The sequence below is a fragment of the Rhinolophus hipposideros genome (genome assembly GCF_964194185.1).
Source record: "Rhinolophus hipposideros genome assembly, chromosome: 13".
NCBI classification, from domain to species: domain Eukaryota; kingdom Metazoa; phylum Chordata; class Mammalia; order Chiroptera; family Rhinolophidae; genus Rhinolophus; species Rhinolophus hipposideros.
The window spans coordinates 28,385,639-28,411,190 of record NC_138059.1 but is presented as its reverse complement, the minus strand read 5'-3'; the positions used below and the strand labels follow the sequence as shown (position 1 = coordinate 28,411,190).

Below are 25,552 nucleotides of genomic sequence, written 5' to 3'. Positions count from 1 at the left end.
GCCTTGACAGTCTGGTTACTAACTAACAACTAACTTCTAATAAAATTAATTCTCAATATTTGAACATATTCAAATGGCTAAATTTGGTGTTTTACATCTAAAATGTTACCATAATTTATTAGTACCGTGTTTCCCTGAAATAAGCCCTAGTTAAGATCGTCAGCCAGACAGGCGCATTTAGTACGTTATGACTATGTTCTAAAAGATGACATGACTGTATTTGAATAAATGTAGATTTTATAAATGAAAAAATAAGACATCCCCTGAAAATACGCCCTAATGTGTCTTTTGGAGCAAGGAGTAATATAAGACCCGGTCTTATTTTCGGGGAAATACGGTGTAAGACGCAATCTTATTTTCGGGAAAACACGGTAATGTGTAGGGCTGAAGATAGGTTAGAAACATGCATACATATGCGTAAAAGAAATGAAAATTAGGAAATAACAGGAATAGTCAAAAAGGGAGGAACACTGCATACTTCAAAAAGTTAAGAACATTAACATTGGCTAAGGATTTATTGCTCATCACTGGCAGGTTTAGTTTGGGTATGAATAAATAAATATAGTAGTATTTTAAAGATTCGTTGATGACCATAAACTCATTTATGATTTTTCTTCGTAGAGAGAGTAAATATTATGTTTATTTATAAGTATCTTTAGTATTGTCAAAGATCATGATGGTTTACATATTTGATGCAATATATATGCCTAAACAGTTATCATTAAAAACGTGTAATAAGCCCTCATTTATTCCCTACATCTAAATAATAAGATGTTTTTTTTGTTTTTATTTATTTATTTATTTATTTATTTATTTATTTATTTATTTATTTATTTATTTATTTTTACTTTCAGTTGTACAAGACAAGGTAATACTTAGACGTTCATCATTTATATCCCTCACACTGTGAACCCTCCTCCCCCCATCCATTATCCCTCCGACCTCACACCGAGCCATCACATTATATATATATAAAATTATAGTTGGCATTCATTAATGTTTAGCTTCTGGTGTACAATGCCATGATCAGGCATCCACATTATCTCTGAGGTGGTCTCCCAAATAGGACGCATGTCCATCGGATACCCAACAAAATCTTTACAACATTATTGAATAAGTTCCCCAAATTAATTTTCAGAAAACCCTGAGGCCATCTTGTGGTTACCAGCTGCTTCCTAATCCCTTCACCTTTCCCCTTATCCCCAAAAGAATATGTGAATAAGATGTTTTTGTAATTTAGTCTCTGAGGTTATGAATATCACTCTGAGGCTATGACTGTTGAGTGTATATGGATATTAAAATGATTAAATGGTAATAGTGGAATTTTCTTTTTTCCACTCATGATTTCCCTTTTTATATTTGTAGATTCACATGACTCAAAGCAGAAGTTTATATATATGGGCATTAGTAATTTATCATTTTATTAACATGAAAAATTATTTAATAGCCATTCTTAGAATAATTGTTTTGTATATCTTTGAGTTAACTTAAATATTTTTTAAAAATCTTTTTGAGATGGGAAAGCAGGCAACTTTGATTATGAGCTTTCAATGATTTCCCACATAAAGGGATTGGTAAAGTGTTTGAAATAGACGACTTCTTATATCAGTATTTCTGCATGTGTCAAAATAAGAAGGTTGTATGTATTTAAACATCTGTAGAAATGATCATTGCTCAAAAGTCTGAAAGATAGGCTATGAGAAATTAAGATTTTAATGAGGAAGTAACAGTTCCTACAACATTTTTCTTCAGGCTACTCTTGCTTACCTTTTTCCCAGATGTTATTTTGACATTTTCAAAGAATGGGAGGAACACGGCATATTTCAATGAGTGATTGATTAAGCATTTTTGAAAATGTATCAGGAAGACTGTAGCTATTAGTTCGAATAATTAAAATGCATCAAAGAGAAGTGAGCTTGCTTTTTTAGATTGTTGAAATATCTACCATATTCACATAATTTTATTTTTGATTCATTGATGAATAATGTTATTCATTACCTTCCTGTCAGATAAAGAGATTGTTGTGGAAAGTGTATTTTGATGTTTGGGTTTTTATTGTTTTATATTCTTTATTGTTTCCAGTTAAAGTTGTATAGTATCTTAAGGGAAAAAAATTTTCCTTTTAACATGACAGAAGTTATTTATAAATTTGTTTTTTTACTTGATATTAACCACTGTCATCACATTGAACTATAATATAAAGGTCCAATCAGAATTTTGTTTGATTTGATCCTTCATTCTTTGTCTCATATCAACCAGGTTCTTAATTTCTCATATCAACCAGGCTCTTTAAATTCTCAAATGTTAATTCTTTACTTAGTAAAATGTAATATCATCACTCCTTTCACTTTTTAAAATAGACATATCATACCTGTTAATACTTCCATTCAGCCCCATGACCATAAGTCTTCAAAGGAAAGTTGATGGAAGCAAATCATTGAGACAAAACCAAAAAGATGCTGTTGAGAGCTGTAAGATAAAAGACATGATTCCATAATTAAGTTTCAACTATTTGGGGAGATTCTGCATCAATATTTCTTCCAATTCTCTACCCAATTGACTTACTTCTTTTTCTCTTGGACAGCAATAACATCTACACAGGCAGACCTCTTGACATTGCTCCACAGGTTATTGAGTCTCTGTGGTTTTTTTTTAATTTTTGTGTTTTTTTTTTGCCCTTTTTTAAAATTAGTTTCAGGTGTACATAACAGTGTAATATCTGTTTATTTTTTTAAAATATTTTTTCTCTCTTCCTCAGTTTTGATTATTTTTATTTATCTCTCTTCAAATTGACTGATATTTTCTTCTACAGTGTCCAATTTTCTGTGAAAACCATACTATGAATTATCTTATTACGAATACTGTATTTTTCATTTTAAGTATTACATTTGGTTTTCTTAGGAGTTTCTATATTCTTCCTGAAATTCCCCTTCTTTTAATATATCTGTGTGTATGCATATACACATATAGTTTCATATGTATTTATAATATTTTTTGAAGTCTACTAATTCCGACATTTTAGTTTTCTGTGGGTCTACTTATATGTCTTTCTTCCTTTTGAATATGGATCACATTGTGTTTTTGTTATATATCTACTAATTCTTATTGTATATTGGACATTGTGTTTAATACATTTTAGAAAGACTGGATTTTGAAACATCTAGCAGTCAAATTCTGAAGGATCGCTTAAAGCCTATGGAAGATATGTTGGGATAGTTCTGTTTTGGTTCTTTCCATAGTTCTAAGGCATACACCCTAGTGTGGTTTGTGATTCTTATTTCTGAAGTGTAAACTTTCTAGGAAAATCCAAGATGTTGGCCACAATCCTATAATATAATGGGATTACATTCCTAACTCTATCCTGTGCATCGGGAGGTTGCTGAAATTTCCTTGTAGGTTTTAGCCTTTCAGCTGTGGCTTTCCGTTGGGTTTCTTGTTTTTCCCTCTGCAGTTTACAATTCATGCAAGGATTTGAGAGGCTGTTGTGTGTAAATTTAGGGTTCCCTCCTTCTCTGGTTCCCACCTTTCCAGGATCTCTCTCACAATTCTAGCTGCTCTGACAACTCTGAATTCTGACCTCTGGTTCCTCAGCCTTGTAAGACTGAGGCATTTAGCTTGAGCTCTAACTCCTCCGCCAGGCGTCACATAGGGAAAAACTGGTTAAAATATATGCTTTCCTTATTGCAAGGCTCATATCACCAATTTCTGCTCATGTTTGTTCTCTGGTAGTTTAAACAGCTTTTTATTAAACTGTTTTGTTCACAATTAATAATTATTACTGGTAGGAGAGTTAGTCCGATATCAGCAACTTAATAATCATTGTCAGATGGAAAACTCAACCTTTTAAACTTTTCACCTAAGTATAGCATTCATTGAAATATATAATATGTATATAATTATATATACATATAATTACACACACACACACACACACACCTGGGTGAATTTTCACAAAGTAACTATACCGTGTAAGTACCATGTTTCCCCGAAAATAAGACCTAACCGGAAAATAAGTCCTAGCATGATTTTTCAGGGTGACATCCCCTGAACATAAGCCCTCATGCGTCTTTTGGAGCAAAAATTAATATAAGGCCCGGTCTTATTTTGGGGGAAACATGGTAGCACCATGTCACAAAATAGAACATCACCAGCATCCCACCAGCTCTCTTCTCACAATTATTCCCCTTATCAAAGTAACAATTATGCTGACTTCAAATACCATAAAATAGTTTTGCTTATTATTTAAGTTAATATAAATGGAATATTCACAAACACATATGAATTTTATAGAAATGGGATTACACAATATATTACTCTTTCACATCTTGCTTTTTTTCATTACCAGTATGATTTGAGATTTATCAATATTGTTATGTATAACATCAGTATTGTTATGTATAATTGCAATTTATTGTCATTGCTATATACAGTTTCTTTCTATAAATATACAACAATTTATCTTATTTTAGGTAGGTTATGAAAGTTGTTTGTCCCCGTGAATTCTTATGCCTTGTTCAGAGATAATAACTATACAAAGGAGTTACTTATTTTGGATTCAAGTCTGAACTAAACTGTTTACAAATTTTGACATACTGTTTATTAGCAGTCTTCTAAGAAGATTCTAATGTGAAAGTTGCTGAAATCACTAGCTTTGGGAATTTAATTAATTTTTAAAAAATATACAGTTGCTTAATAATTTGCTTTTAGATTTTGGCTATTCCTGAGAGTGCTTCTGTGAACATTCTTGTACATGCCTTTTTGGTAATCATATGTGTTCAATTTGCTGGACTGTGTCTAATAGTTGAATAGATAGCTAATAGGCTATGTACAGATTCAATTACAGTAGATATTGTTAAATAATTTCCCCCAATTGTACCAATTTATACTTCCTGTAGCAGTGAATGAAGGTTTGAGTTTCTCTATGTCCTAACTTTATATTTGGTATTTTTAATGCTTTTCATCTACCCATTCAGGTACATGTGCAGTATTATCTAATTGTGACTTTAATTTGCATTTCTCTAATAATCTTTTCATAGGCTGATTGCACATTTATATATTCTCTTTTATGAAGAGCTTAGTCAAATTTCTTGCCTAGTTTTCTTTTGGGTTCTGTCTTTTTAATTGATTTATGAGTACTTTTTTAATTTTTGAATTCTTGATAGGATAAATGTATTACAACTGTATTCTCCACTCTTAATGGGATCTTTTCATGAACAGAATTTTTAAATGTTAACGTATTTTAGTTCTCAATTTTTTTCTTTAGGTTAATGCTTTTTTTGGTGTGATCTGTAAAAAAATATCTTCTTGGAGGTTGTAATGATATGTTGCTGTGTTTTCTATTAGAATAGTACTTTGTTCTTCTCATTAGATCTGTAATTTGGTATTGGTTTTTATATATTGTGTGAGGTAGGGATCAAATTCTTAATCCTATGGATATCCATTGATCCATCACATTTATTAAAAAGACTATGTACATGTGGTTAAGTTTCTGAACTCTATTCCTTTCCATTAGATAATTTTTCTCTTCCTGTGTCAATACCAAATTGTCTTAATTACTTTAGCTGTATAGTAAATTGTGATATCAGTAATGTCATTAACCCAGCTTTGTTCTTCAAGATTATTCAAGAATAATATCTTAATGTTTTGCACTTAGAAACAAATTGAGTATCAAATGATGATTTTGCACAAATACTCTTCTGGGTTTTGATTCAAATTACATTGATCAATTTGGGGAGAGCTGAAATCTCTTCCTAGAGTGAGGAGAATTCTATTATACTTCATATATATGGTATATCTCTAAATGATATTTTAATAGATTTCAATGTAGAGTTTTTGTTTTTTAGACTGATAAGTAGGAATTTGATTTAAATTGATGTTAGTATACAGAAATAAAAGTTATTTATTTGTATTAAATTAATCCTAACAACTTTTCCATACACTAGTTTGAATTTTGATTTACAATATTATGTCATCTGTGAGTAATGACAAGTTTTCCTTTTTCTTTCAAGTTGCTATACCTTACTTTTCTTTTTCTTAGTTAATGCTTTGCCTAGGTCCTATAATAAAATACTGAGTGAAAGTGACATTGTTGACTAACAATTGGCATCTATATTTTGTTCCCCATTCCTTAGGAAAAGCTTTAATTATTCCCCATTATATTTGTATTTGCTGTAATATTTTTGTGTTACTCTAAGAGATTCATAAAGGTCTGTCTTATTCCTAGTTTGAAGAAAGTTTTTAATCATGAATGGATGTTGAATTGTATCAGTTTTGTTCTGTACATATGGATAGAACCATATAATATTTCTCTTTTAGTCTATTAATGTGGTAAATTGCATTGATTTTCAATTGTTAGAATTATCTTGCATTCCTGTAATAAATTGCGTTCCTGATGATGCATTATTATTTTATCTGTCTTTAAATTCAGTTTGCTCATATGTATAGAATTTTTTCATCTATATTCATGAGAAATAGAGGTTGTCTTTTATTTTCTCCTTTTTTAGTAACATTAGTTTTTGATATCAGTGATCTACTGGCTTTATAAAAAGAATTAGGAACTGGCCTTCATTTTCCATTTGATGTCTTCTGTTTTCCTTTTTTGTAATATCTTTGTCAAGATTTGGTTTCAATGTTATGCTGACCTCATAAAAAGTGTTTGGAAGTATACCTTAATTTTCTATTATTTGAAAGAATGTGCATATTATTGGTATTACTCCTTCTTTAAGTGTTTAGAAGTAGTCACCTTTTAAGTCATCAGAGTTAGTGTACTTTATGTGTGTAGGTTTTAAATTAAAATTTCGGTTTCTTTACTGGATTTGGAACTCTTCAGAATTTTATGCCTTCTTGTATCACATTTGTTAAATTGGATTGTTCTTGGAATATGAACATTTCTTCTAGTTTTTAAAAAATGTTTGCATAAAATTTTTCATAATAACATATTATTTAATATCTATTGGTGTATGGTGATGTCCTCTTTCCCCCAATATAGGTAGTTTGTTCTTCTCATTTTTATGCTCTTCGTCAGACTTGCTAATGATCTATCAATTTTACTAATCTTTTCAAACAGTAAACTTTTTTTTTGTTTATTTTTCGGGTTGTATGTTTGTTTCCTGTTCCCTAAATGTCTTTATTCTTATTATTTTCCTCTTTTACTTTCTTTAGGATTGATTTGTTTCTCATTTACTCAGAAGGCTACATAGTTAATATTTAATGTGGTTCTTTCATTTACCTGTATATTATTTAGGCATGTATTGTTAAATTTACAAACTCCTGGGATTTTCAAGCTGTAGAGTGTTTTATATTTTTAATATTGATTTAGCGGAATTATAATAATTTCCTTTTTGCCAGAGGATATACTCTGAATAATTTGGAATCTTTAAAATTCGTCATTTGCTTTATGTTGTTGCATGTACTCAGTTTTGGTAAATGTTTTTGAAAACATGTTTATTTTGTTGAGTACATGTTCTACATATGTCAAGTTAGGCTTATTAATTTTATTGTTTATATCTCTTTTTGCTGTTTTTCATCTGATTATTCTATCAGTTATTGAGAGAGGTATGTTAAAATCTCTGTGTATGATTGTGGACTTACCTTTTAATTTTGTGACTGCTTATATATTTTGACATTACGTTATTAGGGATATACAAATCTAGAGTTGTTGTAATTTTCCTAATAATTGTAGCATTACATAACATCTTTCTTTATATCTAGGAATGCTTTTCCTTATGATCTACTTTGTTTTATGTTACTATTGCTGTAGCTGCTTTTATTGGTGAACTTTTTTTGTATAGTATAGCTTTCTCAATCCTTTTACTTTCTGCCTCTCTCCTCTTATTTCAGGTTTGTCTTCTGAAAAGAATGTAAAGTTACTCTTAAATTCATTCTGACCAGATTTATATTTTATTGGGATAATTCATACATTTACGTTTTATGTAATTTCTTATAAATTTTTTTTAATATTTTACGTAGTATTTAGTTTTGGTTTATCCTTTTTTTCTCCTTGCTTTCTTTTGAAATCCACGTTATTTGAATTACATGAACAAATCTTTAGTTACCAGTTATGTTTATGATTTTGGTATTGTGATTGATCCAAAGATACGTTATACTTAAGCAGCAAGTAAAACTCTTATTCACAAACTTGCATGTGAAATATACTCTTCCCCGCCCCTCCCTCTTTCCCCCCAACCCCCGGCTCCCCAAACATCATATTTAATGTGACTCTTAGGTACCTTTATTCCCAGTCAAATATCAGTCATTATTACTTCTTCTTACTTACTCCCACCTCTCAACAGAGGTTCTGGGAGATTCTAAAAAAGGACAACATTCAGGGAAAACTCACGAATTTTTAATCCTTATAGAGCTTCCCTGACATGTCCAAGTGAACAATGGTTACTTGAAGCTAACTCTGCTAAAAACAATTTTTACTAATGCTGACTGCTTTGGTGTTTAGCATCCAGCCTTCCAAGCTGTGTATCGTGGAGATACTATCCTGGAATCTTAAAATATCACTGGACTCTGGAGCAGTCCTAGAGGCTGGGTTGTGATTATTAGACAAGTCTGTCTAACTATTATCTCCTTGCTAATTCTGAGGAATCTTGACCATTAACGGGGATTGTCTTCTCTTTCTACCTTCTCTACACGACTTTCTTCTATCATCACATTTGTAAGCCTAGAGCATGGAAATTAAAGTATCTACATCTCATTTTGCTTTCAGTCTTGAAACATCAAATTTCCCTAATTCACAGTAACACAAAAGTCTTGCTACCTCTCTAAAATGCGGGAGGGAAAATACAAGGCTAATAATACATAATTTATATTACAGTACACAATCATGCCATACTTAGTCTTTAACTTTGTACAATTTTTAAAAATCATATATATATATAGGAAGGAGAGTTGTAAAAACTGAAATTGCAAGCTTATGTGGAGTGTTATGGTAATTTAGAGGTTATGAGAGAATAGTACAAGTGTTTTAGCAAGACCTGAAAAGAATAAATAGGATTTCAATAAACGGCGGTAAATACATAGTAAGTTTGGAAGGATAATGCAATAACATTTAAATAGTGTCATGAAACTTTACACAAAGTGTTGAACACCAGGATAAGAATTTGGAGATTTACCATTTTTAAATAGCGTCTAAGGGTAGAAGTCTGAAAAAAATAGCACAATAACATCTTAACATGATATATTATTTCTTCTTGATGTGCAACCTGAGTGGAAAAAATTGCTTTGAAGGGATGGGTTTCTTTTCATTATACCATGTAAATAAATGCCTATGTTTCTTATAAATAAATGAAACCTCAATATTTTGGAATTGGAGAAATTATTAAAGAAAGCAACAAACTACAGTGGATGAATTTGGCGTGGGAAATGGCTTTCCTCTAACTACTTGCATTTAGATTACAGGCAATGACCATAATAGTCTCTAACTGGTAAATGTCACAATATGTTAACAATTCTTTACCTCCTTCATCAAAATCCCTTGCAACAATTTTTAACCTCATAGCTTAGTCCAAAATATGTACATTATTTCCCACAATTTTTTGCTGCATACCTTGTGATCACTTCTGTATATGACAATTTTGTAGTATCAATTATTTACTATTGATTGTACAAGTTTTTTTCCTCTATATTGCTTTTGTCGTCTGCCTTTTTTTCTCCTAGTTAAGAAGGATTGTTGTAACTTTGTTTATCTCTACTTTGGTTATTTTCATTGTCTTTATTTTTGGATAATGAGATTCTTCATTATTGCTACTCAGTTTTCTTTTACTTTGTGATATAACAAGAGTTTTTGACATTTTGAAGTGTCATTAGTCTTTTTACTTTAAGTTTATCTTTATAACTTTCACTAGGACCATTATTTGCTATTATAGTATATTTTAATTTCAGTGTGCATATTGTCAAAAATTTTATCCAATGGTATGACGGAGCTAGAGCCAAGTATGTACTTCTCTTTCTTTCACATTCAGTAACAGTGGTAGCTTGAAATTGGTTTTATGGGAGTATTTACCTAATGAAAACTGGCAAATGTTATAAATTAAAGCTTCTTTTTCCCCAGATAGATAGTTGTTAAACCTTTACCAGCACAGGACTGCCTTATATGATACAACAACATTAATTTCGGATTTAACAAAATTTAAATGTAAAAAGTTAAAATGTTAAATGGCTAGAAAATGTGATTATTTAATCAAGCTCTGTATGAAAGCAATGGAAGGAAACTCAAAGAAGAGTATCAATAGATTTTTAAAATATATAGTGAGTATATAAAATCTATTTTAAATGAAAATGTAAGGTAAGTTTGGAACCGGATGATAAGAGTAAGTGTTGATCAAATGAATTAGAGTTTGGGTTAATTTTTTTTAAATCTTAGTTTTATGTAATTGGTTCATTTTATCTTTAATTTATGAAAATATGTCCTGGATAAAATGTTATAATATTTTTAAAATTATTCGTATCTAGTATTTTTTCTAATTTCTGCAATTTTATACTTATGTTCTTATGAAACTTCTATATCGTGGCCAGAATAAAGTTGTCTATTTTCCCTCAAAATACTTTATATAATTTCACCAGTGTGTAGATAACTAATGGGACAGATCCAACTATGTAAAATAATAACAGACATGCTACTTCTCTTTGTTAAGTTCAGAATCATGTCTTTCAAATTTAAAAAGTTTTATTTGAACATTAAGAACTAAGTTTCTATATAACTTGTAGACCTATTATTTTATTTGCCTGTAATTTATTATCTTTTGGCAAACAACTTAAGTGTGTCAGGATAAATATTTACATTTTCCAAGGTATAATGGCTTCTTGTACTACTTGGTTACTTTTGCTGCATGTTGGCTCATGCATTACTTTAAATTTCCAAAGTAAATTCAGATGGTAATTTATTCACCTTTTTTTAAAATTAAAGTTTATTGGGGTGACAATGGTTAGTAAAGTTACATAGGTTTCAAGTGTACAATTCTGTATTACATCATCTATTTATCACATTGTGTGTTCACCACCCAGAGTCAGTTCTCCTTCCATCACCATACATGTGATCCTGTTTACCCTCATCAACCACTCCTCTCCCCCTTGCCTTCTATTCTGCCATAAGAAAAGATGAAATAGTGCCATTTTTGACAACATGGATGGATCTTGAGATTATTATGCTAAGCAAAGTAAGTCAGACAGAAAAAGTTGAGAACCATATGATTTCACTGATATGTGGGATATAAAACTGAAAGCAACAAAGAAACAAGACAAGCAAACAAACGAAAACTGATAACCATAGACAATAGTTTAGTGGTTACCATAGTGTAATTTACTCATCTTTTGATATGAAAACAACTTATTAATATTTTGCTGTTTTAAAACTTTGTAAATATTTATACAAAGAAAAATCTAACTCATTTATATTCTGCTAACTTACTTGTAATGATTTCATATACATATTTTTTATCAAGCAAGAATATTAAAATAACTTGTTCCCAATAGATTTTTAACGTTTTCCTCTTCCAACAAGAAATTAATTTTAAAATGCACTTTTTCCAAAATTAGGGATTCCAAAATTAATGATCTTTTTATTTAAATTCATTAGTTGCTTCTTGTATGCTGAATTTCTGTGTGTAACAGTTATCTCTTACATTACCTGGTATGTTATATAACCATGTACTGATAACCATTAGTATCCAAGGCAGGTCTATTATTAATTTTGATTTTATGTATCTTCTCTTACTAATTTGTGCTTTTCTATTAGATTATAATTATTGAATCAAAGTTACTATGAACATTTATAATTTGATTTTTTTTTTACTAATTCAGATATGATGTATCTTCTTTTCCAATTTTAATTGGAAAATATTTTAAAGTATATTAGTCTACTGAACCTTTATATTTTTAAAAATTATCTTCTTAAATAGTATTAGGAAGTAATTACAAAAAGCCTCAGTAATGGCAAACTAAAGTTTCAGGTCTAGTGAGGAAGGCTACTATTAATACTTTTGATTAAGATGGAGTAAGAGGGAATGGACTTAACTTCTTATCTCAAACAGCAAAAATGCACAAATAAATGAAATAATTGTTTCAATAACACTGGATATCAAGTAAGATAGGCAACTAAGGACAGTAATTACTAAGACAAGGGAAACAAATGAGTTGAACCCTATCATTGCCCTTGCCTACCACTGTTTCTTGCAAATAGCATAGGGGGAGAGAACCCAGATAAAGCCTGTGTGGAGTCCTTGAGTTAGGGAGATAGAGCTGAAAGTTCAGGGAGACCAAAGTGACTAGAATTCACATGCGTACTACTGGAAAGAGTATGCAGAGAGAACACTGCAAAGATCTGTGGAGGGTCCCTCTCAAGTGTTTAGCTGAGTATTGATCATTGCCTGAATATAGGAGTCTACCCAAGTCTGAAGAAACAACTATCCAAAAGGATTGGTACCTAATAATGGTGATTTTTTTTTAAGTGATACTGGGAAATATCTCGTTTCTAGGGATATTGTGTCGAGTACACAGAAGTGTCTGACCTCAGTCGTGGAGAATAATCAGCCCTTTTCTGAACATAGTATCACATTAAAATGTCTTAAAAGCAAGACCTGAAAGGGTCAAATGTTTCTAAGTAAGACAACTACATGCAGAAGAAATCTCAAGAATACTTACAGATATACAGAAATATTCCATACATCAGTGTACAATTCACAATGGCTTGTATCTAATAAAAGAATGCCAGACATGCAAAAAGGAAAAAAACCTTTAAAAAGTGTATAAATCAATCAAAACTAAACAAGAACTGGTACAGGTATTATAATTAGTACACAAGGGAATTAAATAGTTATAGAAGTATATTCTATATGTTCAAAATGGTAAATAGAGATACGGAAGATAAAAATGGATCTGAATCAAACATTTAGAAATGCAATCTACATCTGAAATGAAAACGTACTGGATGGGATTAACAACATTAAATATTGCAGTGAAAAACATTAGTGAACTTGAAGATACAGCAATATAAACTATCCAAAATAAAGCATAAATAGAAAAGAGAATTTAAAAACACAACAGAAGGAAATACTCTTCAATTTATTTTGAGGCCAATATTATCCTGATACCAAAGCCTGACAAACAGATCACAAGGAAAGAAAACTGCAGAACAATATCCGTCATGACGATAAACACAGAAATCTTCAACAAAATATGAGTAAATTGAATCCAGCAATATGTAAAAAGGACACCATTAAGAAAGTGATAAGATGAGCCACAGATTGGGAGGAAATATTTGCAAATCATATATTTGACAAAAGACTTGTACCTACAATATATAAAGAACGCTTAAAACTCAACAGTAAGAAGACAAATAATGCAATCAAAATGTTAGCAAAAATTTGAATAATTATTTTACTGAAGAAGATATACAGATGGCAAATAAGCACATGAAAGGATGCCCAACGTCGTTAGTCATTGGTGAAATGCAAATTATAGCCATAGTGAGATTATCACTTCACATGTACTATAATGAATATAATAAAGAAAAAAAAACAGACAATAACAAATTTTGGCAAGGATATTGAGAAGTTGGAACCCTCATATATTTGCCAGTGAAATGTGAAATTGTATAGCCCTTTGGAAAACAGTTTGGTGGTTTGTTAAAAATTAAAAATAAGTTTACCACAGGACCCAGTAATTCACTCATAGGTATATATCCATGTAAAATGAAAGTGAATATCCACTCAAAGACTTGTACATGACTGTTTACAGCATCATTATTCACAATAGTTCAATGTGGATATAGTCCAAATATCCATCAACTGGCAATTGGATCATAAAAATGTGATATTTGTACAGTAGATTACTATAAATAACAGGGAACAAAGTTTTACAACGTGGTTGAACCTCAAGAATATTATGCTACAAAGTGCCAGATTCAAAAGCCGCATGTTGTGTGATTCCATTTATATGTCATACAGAAAAGATAAATCTCTAGAGATAGTAGATTAATAGGTGTCTGGTGGGGGGTAGGAGTGGAGCGTTACTGCAGATTGATGTACAGAATCTTTTTGAAATGATGGAAATGTTCTAAAATTGGATTGTGGTGACATTTACACAATTCTTAAAATTTACTAAAAATTATTGAATTGTACACTCAAATTTGTTATAAATTATATTCAATTAAAATACAGCGATAAAACTACGGAAGAGATATAACCTCAATTACAGGGATTTTAATACTCCTCTCTTAAATAATCATAGAACAAGTATATAGAAATATCAATAATACTGTAGAAGACTTGGAACAACACTATCAACCAACTTGACCTAATTAACATTTATAAAGCATTACACACAACAACAGCAAAATATGCATTCTTTACAAGTGCATTCAGAACATTTACCAAGGTAGACGATTTCCTGGCCAAATAATCTAATTAAATTTAAAAGTATTCAAGTAATACAAAGTTTGTTATCTAATCACAGTAGAATTAAATTAGAAATTAATAACAGAAACATCTCTTGAAAATCTTCAAGTAGGTAAAAACTAAATAACACACTTCTAAATAACCATCAGTCAAAGAATTTAAAGGGGAAATTAAAATTTATTTTGAAGTGAATGATAATGAAAACACAATATATCAAAATTCATGGGATGCAACCAAAACAGAACTTAGAGGGAAATTAATAACAGTGAACACATGTATTAAAAAAAGTCTCAAATCGATGACCTATTTTCAACTTAACAAAATATAAAAAAGAGAGCAAATTAAATCTAAATTAAAGAAAGGGAGTAATAAAAGTCAGAACAGAAATCAATGAAATAAAAACAGAAAAGCAATCAAGAAAAATATTGAAACCAAAGATTGGTTTCAACAAAATTGATAACTTTTAGGAATAATGATCAGTAAATAAAGAGAGAAGACAGGAATTACTAATATCAGGAAATGGACAGCTGACATCACTACAGTCTCTATAAATATAGAAAGGATAGTAAGGGACAATTATGAATAAGTTTATGTTGATATATTTGACAACTTAAATGAGATAGAAAATTGCCTTGAAAGACAGAAACTAGAGGCTCACTAAAGAAGAAATAACTTTAATAGCCACATACATACACATATACATATATATGTATGTACATATATATATACATATATGTATGTATATGTACATATATATATGTGTGTGTAAGAAATTGAATATGTGGTTAAAAACTTCCCCATAAAGAAAATACAAGATCCAGGTGACTTCACCAATGAAGCTACTAAACAGTTAAGGAAGATATAATAACTACAATAATGACTTTGCACTCTTCCAGAAAATTGTAAAGTTGGGAATATTTCCCAAGTCATTTGATGACACAAATATTATTCTGATACCACCACCTGACAAAGATAGTAAAAGAAAGCAATCTATAGACCTTATAAAAATTTTAGCCAATTTAGCAAATTGAATTTAGAATGATTTAGCAAATTGAACCCTACAATACAGAAAGAGTAATATAGTGTAACCAACTGGGGTTTTTCCCAGGAATGCAATTTTTAACTTTTGAAAATTAATATAATGTTATGCACCATATTAAATTAAAATGGGAAAACAAATCTTTCTCTCAAGAGATTCAGAAAAAGCATTTGGCAAAATCCAGGTAAATCTAAACGAACTCTGAATGAACAAAATGATATTCTATGCATACAAACAAATGTATAGAGATAATTCTTTTTTTCTAATGTAGTGTCCTATCATAATTCCGTGCACTCTTTTTTTCACTTTTTATCTCTATTTTTTAATGGTTACTATTGATATTATAACATGTACACTTAACAAGGTAACATTAACATCTGTACCTTTTTTTCCAAGCCATGTAATATAAAAAAATTTAGATCTGACTCATACCCTCACCCCTATCATTTAACATATTTCTACTAGAATTTTACCTCTCCCTCCAAATTGGTAATTATTATAATTATTGTCATTTTGTTCATTCCTGATGGAATGTTTAGCTATACGAGTATATAAAATTCTAGGATGACTTTTGTTTTCTCTCAGCACGCTGACCATGTTATTCTAATATCTGGTTTCCAACTTTTCAAAAAAGTCTCCATTTATTTAAATTTTCTTTCGTTTGTTAACAGTTGTTATGAACGAATTTTCTTTCGTTTGTTAATAGTTGTTATGCTACCCTTCCCTTCTCCCCCCAAAAATGAATTAGGTTGGTACAAAAGTAATTGCTGTTTAAAAGTTTAAAAATAACTGCAAAAACCACAATTACTTTTGCACCAACCTAATATATTGAAGTCCTAAAGCCCAGTGCCTTGGGATGTGAACTTATTTGGAAATAGAATCTTTACAGAGGTAATCAGGTTTTCATTTTTGAGATCATTAGGGTAGGCCTTAATCCAGTATGACTGCTGTCCTTATATAAAGTGGAAATTTGGACACAGATGGACATACACACAGGGAAGACAATATGAAGACATTCAGGGAGAAGATAGCTGACTGGAGTGATGCATCTCCAAGTGAAAAAGGCCAAGCATTGCTGACAAACACCAGAAGCTAGAAGAGACAAGGAAGGATTCTATCCTAGAGTCATCAAAAACAGTGTGGTACTTTTGACACCCTAAGTGTGGACATCTGCCCTCCAGAATGTGAGAATATAACTATGTTGTTCTAACCTACCCAGTTTTTGGTGCTTAATTAATTACAGTAGTCCTAGGAAACTGTAATACAGTAGCCCTAAGAAACTGTAATACAGCAGTGTTTTGTGGTTTGGGGCATACGTGTTTTACACGTTTTGTTATATGTAATTCTAGATATTTCATGTGTTTAGATATTCTTGTACATGATAGTGGTTTTGAAATTAATTTTCCAATTATTCATTGCTGTTCTCTAAGGAATAAAATCCCTTTTTGTGTGTTGACTCTGTAGCCTGTAATTTGCTAAATTCACTTGTTAGTCCTAAGTTTTTTATAGTTTCCCTAAGATTTTAAATTTTATGGTTACTTTTTGTTGTAAATTTCATTGTTACTTCTTGTTTTCTAATCTGTATACCTTTCATTTACTTTCCTTGCTGTATTTTCTGTCATGCAAGTACAGTGTTGAAGAATAGGGGTTGGAGTAGACAACTTTGGCTTATTCTTTGTCTTAGGGGAAATGCATTCTGTATTTCATAATTAAGTGTATTACTAGCTGTAAGTTTTTTGTAGATGCTCTTTATGAATTTGAGGATTTTATCATGGATGGGTATTAAACTTTTTCAAATAATTTTTCTACATCTATTGAAATAATTTTAAACTTGCCTGCATAAGTGAAATTACTCCATTATACATAAAGTAAAACTAGAGAGAAAAATCAAATTTACCACCAGTGAAAGACATTTCTATACAATTCTTTCTCAGTCATTGCTAGGTCAAGCAAACAAAACTTTAGGGAAGACACAGAAGAATCAAACTACACAATTAACAAGTTTAATCTCACAGTCAAATAAACAACTCTACAACTATCAATTCATAATCATTTGTTATATCCATGAAACATTTGTAAGAATTATTAATATACTATTCAATAATTCATTTTTTGACAAATTTCAAATAATTGACATATATAGACTATTTCTTCAACTAGTGTGTTACTATGTCAATTTTTTAAAAAAGGTAAGTCACACTCATGTATTTTAAAATTTTAAAAAGATACTTCTACTCCAATGAACATTTTTTTAAAGATCTATTATTTCTGCAATTGTCATGCATTATTCATTCAGTGATATCTTAGATTTAATGATGTGTGGCAAATATAAACTCAATAAAAAATAAAAAATCTAGGACTGAACTTCAATGAGTATATTACATGTAAATGTTTGAGTTATGCAAAGAAGTACTTAGAGGGGGAATGCTTATGTTAATAAAGATAAAGGGCTGAAAATTATGGTATACTCATCCAGTTTAAGAGTTTAGGAAAACAATAGTGAAATAAATGCAAAGTAGAAGGAAAGAAATCATAAAAATAAGAACATAAAAACAAGAGCAGAAATCAATAAAATGAGAAATAAATTTCTAAACGATAGGTTTATGGAGCGAAAAAGTCAATCCTTTGAAACGAATAACAAAATAAACCTTTAGGGAAATTTAGTAAGGGAGTAAAAAGAAGGTACGTTCAAGTGGAGACATAATCCATACATCGGAAAATAAATACATAAGATAAAATTCTGATTATTGTAGTAAACCTTCAAAAATTTAGAAAAAGTGAAAAATCCTTATAAAATATAACTTAAACTAAACTTCAAATCAATATGTCATTATACACATACTGAAAATTGGAATAAGTAATTGGAAGTATTCCCACAAAAGAAACACCATGGTAATTTGGGATGGGTTCTATCAAAATTTCAAAGAACAGATATTTTTATAATCTTTCACAAATTCTCCCATCCTTAAAAAAGGATGAATTCTCAATAATTTCTTGGGTCAGTGTAACCTTAATTTTAAGAAAGGGAACTGAATAGGCCAGAATCACTTGTAAATAAAAATGCAAAATCCTTAATGAAATATTACTGAATTTGCTGAGACATTTTATCATAAATACGTGTTAAGAGACCTTCCTCAACTTCATAAAATGTAACTTCAGCATATACAATTTTTAATGGGGAAATACTGGAAACATTCTGTTTAAAATCATAATTTAAAAAGGAATGTAAATTTTCTTTGCTTATTTCCAGCATTGTGCTTTTAAGTATAGAAAGACAAGAAAAAGAAAACAGGCATTAAGATTGGTAAGAAAGATTGTCTACATAGAAAAATCCAAATTAAATTACCATAAATTTATTAGAAGTAAAAGAAAAGAGAGAGAAAGAGACAGACTTTAAGAAGGTGGTAAGTTAACATTATTTTACAATAAAATTGTATTTCTGTATATGAGAAATTTGGTTAGACAACATAGTTTTAATAGTATTTCTTGTAGCAATGGCAATTATAAAATACAAAGGATAAATCCAACAAATGTGGAAAATTTGGCCAAATTTAAAATTTTCTAGTAACTTAACTGGTAAGAATGCCATGTTCATGGTTAATAAAACAATGCTATAAGACATGCGAAATTTCTGTAAATTGGTGTATTGATTCAAAACAGTTAAAATCAAAATCTTGATAGGATGTTTATGTGCAATTTGATAATCTAATCTAAAATTGATATGGAAGAGCAAAGGGGAAAGATTCAAGATATGAAGAATTTGCTTTACAATATGTAATGTTGTAATAAAAAAAAACCATGAGTTATTCGTTTACGGATAGACAGCCTGTGCAAGGAAAAAAAAAAAATAGAGTACCAAACAGATGCTAGCAGATAGGATACATTTATTTATCACAGAGGTGACATTACAGATCATTGGGGAAAGGTGGAAATATTTAATGAAGAATGCTGAGATTTGTTGTCCATATGGAAAAAGGGAAGTTGAATCGTTTCTTATACCATACATAAACTCATTTTTAAGATGGATGAGGATGTAAATGCTAAAAGCAAAATTTAAACTTTCAGTAGAAAATTTAAATTTTTCAGTAGAAACTTTCAGTAGAAAATTTAAATTTTTTCTGATCATAAGCTCAGGAAAAATTTCTTAAACAAGACACTGAAAATACTACTTTGAAAAAGAGGATCAGTACATTCAATGACATTAAACTTAAGTTCCTGAATTCATCAGAATATGAAATAGCTAGATACAAACAGAAAATAATTGCAATATACTTAACCTCTATAGAATTAATAGCAAAATAGATAAAGACTTCCATCCAGAGAGTAATCAATAAGATTTGGAAAGAAGAAACATTTAACCCCAACCCCCACGCGTGCAAGCACACACACACACACAAACACACACACAAACACACGACCACTCACAAAGTCTGATAAAATGAACTTCAGTTTTTGCTGGTGTCATTATTATTTTACACCAGAGGCGGATCTGATTCTTGACCAATACCAAAAGCATGTAATCTTTATGCTCTGTAGTGTACCTGGCATATTAAGCTAATCATTACCCTATTCCTGAGTATGTGCAAGGTAACAATTCTCAAATCTCTCATTAGCTTCATCTGTTATCCCTTCTCTCTTCCCCAGTCTATTTAGAGTATATGTCCTAATTCTAGAAACCTTTGTACTATGCCCAGTCTGTTGGGATGTTGTCAGATAATTGTAGTTTCTGTATCAATTGTTATAAGAGCCTCAGATTTGATTGGGACTAAAGTTTTATGATATAAGGATTTAGAAGGAAAACAGTGCATTCACTCGTTGGGACCACATGATCAAATCAGACAGGTTTCTTCTACCTATTAAAAGAAGAAAAATAAGAATGTAGTTCCTGACAAAGAAGACTTTCCCTTTCCCAACGGAGCAGAGATTAAAATAATAAACAAAAATAGAAAAAAGTGTGTAGGAGAACTAACTCTGGGTGGTGAACATACAATGTAATACATAGATGATATGTTACAGAACTGTACACTCGAGGCCTATATAATTTTACTAACCAATGTCACCCCAATAACTTTAATAAATTTAAAAAAAGAAAAAAGCCTATAGGGTATTTTTAATATCGGAGGGCAGTCCTAGAACATTTCAATATTGCTACTTTAGATACACGTGTGAGCTCTGTTTTATAAACCTACAGGAAAGCATTTGTTTTCTGATAACTGAGTTTAGTCTGTTTAATGAATAATATATAGTGTAAGTAGACAAAACTAGTCATTTTTTGAAATAGCAACATTTCATTTATTATTAAGGAAGGGAAAATGCTTTAATACAATTAGGATTCTATTGTATAGTGTGCCTATTGCTGAAACACATGTAGAGAAAAGATATTAAAAAACAAAGTATAACATTTTTATTTATATATGTGATATATTTCCTAATTAAGTGCGAAGACATAATCTGCTTTAGCCATCAAAGTTCTACTTCATTCAGTTCAATGCTGTTTTTGCCAAAGCATGATTAACATTCTAAATTTTTTCTTAAACAGATTTGTTTTGCGATAAAAACACACACTTGGACCTCTTGAATTATAATAATATTTACTGTTCTGTTTTAGGCTATTTCTTAGAAAACAACACAGTTCAAAATTTAGATGTATTTGTCAGTTTGTGGATGATTTATTTCTCATATTCTTCTCAAAGTAATAGAGAAACAGCGAGACTAATAGTAAAAAAAGAACGTTCAAGATATCTTAAATTATGTTTCTCTCCAGGAATATAAAAAAATAAATAATTGGGTGTACTTAGTCATTGAATTTATTAGTTATGTAAATTAGAAAAAGACGTGAATGTTTTTGAAATAACATGTTTGCGTTTTGAAATTTACCTGAACTTAAGTACCTTGGTCTAAAAGCATCTAAAAGTGATTTGACTTAGCTTTTTACCCAGTAGATTTTTATCAATCAGCATGAAATCACTTACATATATTATTTAGTATTTAATATTATTTCAAGTTTTAAGCCACTTAGGAACTTTATTATTACACATTTCAAGAATAATATCCCTACTTCATGAAATATATGCAAAAATGTTTTTCTGAGCTTATGACTTTCCTTCTCTCTATATTTCTTCTTTCAAAATCCTTTCATTTGTTTTTCAGATTGTTGAGGGTTTTTTTTCTCCTTAGGAATCAGCAATTTTAATTATTGTGTTGTTTGTTTCTTAGGGTCAAAGAGAATAAGTGATAGTGAAGTCTCTGACTATGACTGTGATGATGGAATTGGTGTAGTATCAGGTAAGACTTTTTGGATTATTTTATAGTACCAAGAAGGACGTGTAATTCATCATTATTTATCGATAGATAAACATATAGATAGATAAATAAAATGAGAAATTAATAACTTGCCTCTTTATGTTAGATTGTTAGATTGAGTGTTCCTATTGAATGATGTTGGCTAAGTGAATATAAGTTTTCTATTTTTAACCTACTAAATAATGATTTCACTATAAATTTGAGACATAATATTGTATAATTGAAACCTACTGCACTAACAGTGTGGAAAAAAAATCCTTTTGACATCACCATCCTACCCAAAATGTCAAATATTTGAATGAGCTTTTTAAAAAATTTTTTCATTGTTATTATATTGATTATCAAGTACTGCTACATTTTGAAATTATGGTAGTGTCGTTTAAAATATTTGCTAATTTATGATTATAAATTACCTGATGATTTAAAATTTAGGTAAGTAGCCATTTTTAAAAATAAATTCTGAAAAAAAGGTTTATATATATATATGTATATATATATATACATATATATATACATTATACTTTTAATATAAAAAATGTTTTTCTTCTTGAAAATTAATTAGCCTAAAAAATTTCAAGTGTATGACTAATTTTACCTTGAACAAAATATGTTCTGTTGTATGTGAAACATACTACATCTGCATCGATGATTGATAAGAATTTTTGTTTGACAATTTTTATTAGAGTTGGATCATTTAGCATGCTACAGGGTACTACTTTTTAAAAACTCAGTGACTATCTTTTAGCCTTTATTGTTTTGTACTAAGGGTGAACAATGTATTAATATACTAAGACTGCAAAAAATAATTTTCATGTTTTATGGTTTGTGAATTAAACCTCAATAAAGTGGTTTTGAAAAATAGTTTCCATGGTCTTTTACTTGGGGATCACTACAATTTTTTTGCTATTTGTATTCTTTTCCTTTGATAATTGACTTTTCTACTTTTTCTCTACTAAATATTTAGTGACATCAGGTTTTCTTTATCCAAAATATTTTCCTTCAGGTCATTAAAGTTCTTCATCTTATGCTATTTCTGGCACATCTAAATTCTTTTATCTTTAAAGAATGGCAAAAATATGACCATTTAATTATTTTTCCATTCTTTTAAAGGAATTGTATATTTTGAAAACACTTTATAGGAATCTTTAATTATTTGGGTTAATACAGCCTGCTGGAATTTTTTTTTTTCTACTATAGAATAGTATTTAGAAAGACTGTGTAATTCGAAATGTTTATCCTGAGCTCATTATAGTTCAACATCATGACAGATCATTCTTTCTTTTTTCAACATTATTCTTTTTGCCTATGTAGAGACTGTATAGTGAATCATTTAATAATCCATTGAAGAGAAAAGACTGTTGTGTAATATTTTATACTTTGCTATTTTGAAGTATAGTGTTATTTTACGACATAATTTTTTCATCGCATACTACACTTTAATAATAAATTTGAAAGAGAACATTTCAGAAATTACAATACCATAATCCTGATTTTGATCATAGAAGGTATACGGAGATAGAAGACTTCAAATTTTGGGATTCTGTCACTATTAGAAATTTGAAACCATCTCTATATTCTTTCTATGAATATCAAATCAGGATTATGGTATTGTAGTTTCTGAAATGTTATCTTTTCATAGGCTCAAAACTTTATTAAATGATGCACCAATTACACTTACATAAGTATCATAACTGAGACTTAAACATATGTTGATTCTGCTATTAATTTTTTCACATTTTGTTTTATGTCCTTTTTGTTTAAAGCTCCATCATTAAAACTAGTTTCAATAGAGAATAAATTCTTCAATCAGTAGCTTATCACATAATGACTAAAGTCCAGTCAACACCACTTATTTTTATTCTAATTTTTATTTTCTACTGTCCACTTGACATCTCCACTTGGAAATGTGCTCGATTATCTTCAACCTAATATGTCCAAAATTAAACTCCTGATCTTTCCCACCAAACCATGTCGTTGATGGCAACTCCATTCTTTTATTCCCTTGAATTAAAATTTTAGATTTGTTCTTGTCCCTTTCTCCTCCTCTTCTTATGTCCAACATCTAACCTTTCACAAAATCATCCTGATGGCTCTAACCTATAAAATACATACAGAATCGAACTGCTTTCCATCATCTCCATTACTGTTATCCTGATTCAAACCACTGTTCCCTCTTGCCCGATTTATTGTCCTGTCTCCTTTCAGTCTGTTCTCAGCATAGCGATCAAAGTCATCCTGTTTAAGGAAAAGATAGATCGTGTCCAATTTCTGCTGAAAATCCTCTGATAGGTTAAAATCACTCAGATTAAAAGCCCAAACTCTTGACAATAAAATACAAGGCCCTGCATCATCATCCTCCTTCCCCCAAATTGCTGATTTCTTCTCTGCATCACTTGCTCCACTCCAAGCACCCTTTCTCATTGCTGTTCTGTGAACCTGTCCCATCCACTCCTATTTTGGGACCTTTCTACTTGTCTTTGCATTCTCCTCTCTGTTTATCCAATTGGCAAAACATCTCACTCCTTCAAATCTTTCTGAAGTGTCAACCTCTCAGTGATATATATATACATATATATTTATCTCCTGACCACCCTACATAAGAGAGCAAAACGCCCCCCATTCTGATATTTTTATCTTCCTTTGCCCTGTTATATTTTCCTCATAGCACCCAATCACATTCAAATATACATAATGATATATTGAGCTTTTAATTGTTTCTGTCACTCTTCAACTAAAATTTAAGCTCCACAAAGGCAAGGCTTTTTGTTTTGCTCACTGTAGCACAGAAAATAACATCTGAATGAATATACACTCATAAATATTTGTTGAATGAATGAATATATTGATTCTTTCTGTGTAGTTTGTTGCCATTAATAAATGTCATGTTCCAAAGTTGTATCACTAGCTACATGGGTCTATTAAATTAAAATTGATTTAAAATAAATACATTAAAAAATTCAGTTCTTTAGCCAGACTTCAAGTGCTCAATAGTCATATATGTCCAGTGGCTACTGATAAAAATGAACTGGCATCTTAAGATGTTTAACCATAGAGCTAGGAGGACTATTGGTAGAGCTGAACCCCTTGTTGATTCTCTGGTCCTGACTTCCTGTTGGACTTTGCGGTAACTACTGCGGGAGGAATGTGGATAAATGGAATAGCCATCTTGGAACTGGGGCTATTCTTCTTCACATGGGCAGGCAGTTGGAGCCCAGTGTTGGAGGTGCTCTTTTCCACACTGCAGTGGTGGTTTTTGTTTCTTTTTTCTTTTCCCGAATAAACTGCTCTTTTGGTGGATTTTCAGGAGAGTTATTTTTGCCAGTCAACACTACCATATTGGACATTTCTATCATTTCAGAGAGTTCTGTTGGACAATGCAGGTCTAAGTTTTAGAAGAGCCATTAATCTTGCTGCAATCTCTCTAACATTTAGTTTAAATTGTATAGTGCTGTCAGTGTCATCTTCCTAAATTATTACTTAAATCACAAGTAATTAGAACACAGTGGGAGCATTAGAGTCAGGTAGATCCTGTTTTAAATCCCAGCTCTAGTATGAGACTTAATGTAAATTTCAGTTTCTTTGATGTAAAATGGGGATAAAACCTTGTGTGCAGGGTTGCTTCTATTACATAGGCTACGTATTCCTGAAAGAAAACTTTGTGCTCTGCAAAACCATGGGCTGAGAACAACATGGTGTCTGAGGGAAAAAAGCTTAGATAAGACCTTTCAAAACCCATGTAGCTTTGTAATCAACACATTGAAAATACAAGCACAATTCAAAAGTTGTGTTAGGTTTTAAGCATGGGACTTTA

At 30.4% G+C, this 25,552-nt stretch overlaps 1 protein-coding gene across 50 annotated transcripts in view; it reads left to right on the top strand.

The window, feature by feature from the left end:
* The window catches only part of RIMS2 (regulating synaptic membrane exocytosis 2), a 593,954-nt gene that overhangs the window by 341,260 nt on the left and 227,142 nt on the right, over nt 1-25,552 (top strand). For all 50 annotated transcript variants that reach the window (XM_081070132.1, XM_081070114.1, XM_081070124.1 and 47 more), the window contains one exon: nt 21,655-21,723. In XM_081070132.1, the coding sequence (XP_080926258.1) occupies nt 21,655-21,723 (69 nt within the window). The remainder of the gene's footprint in view (nt 1-21,654; nt 21,724-25,552) is intronic.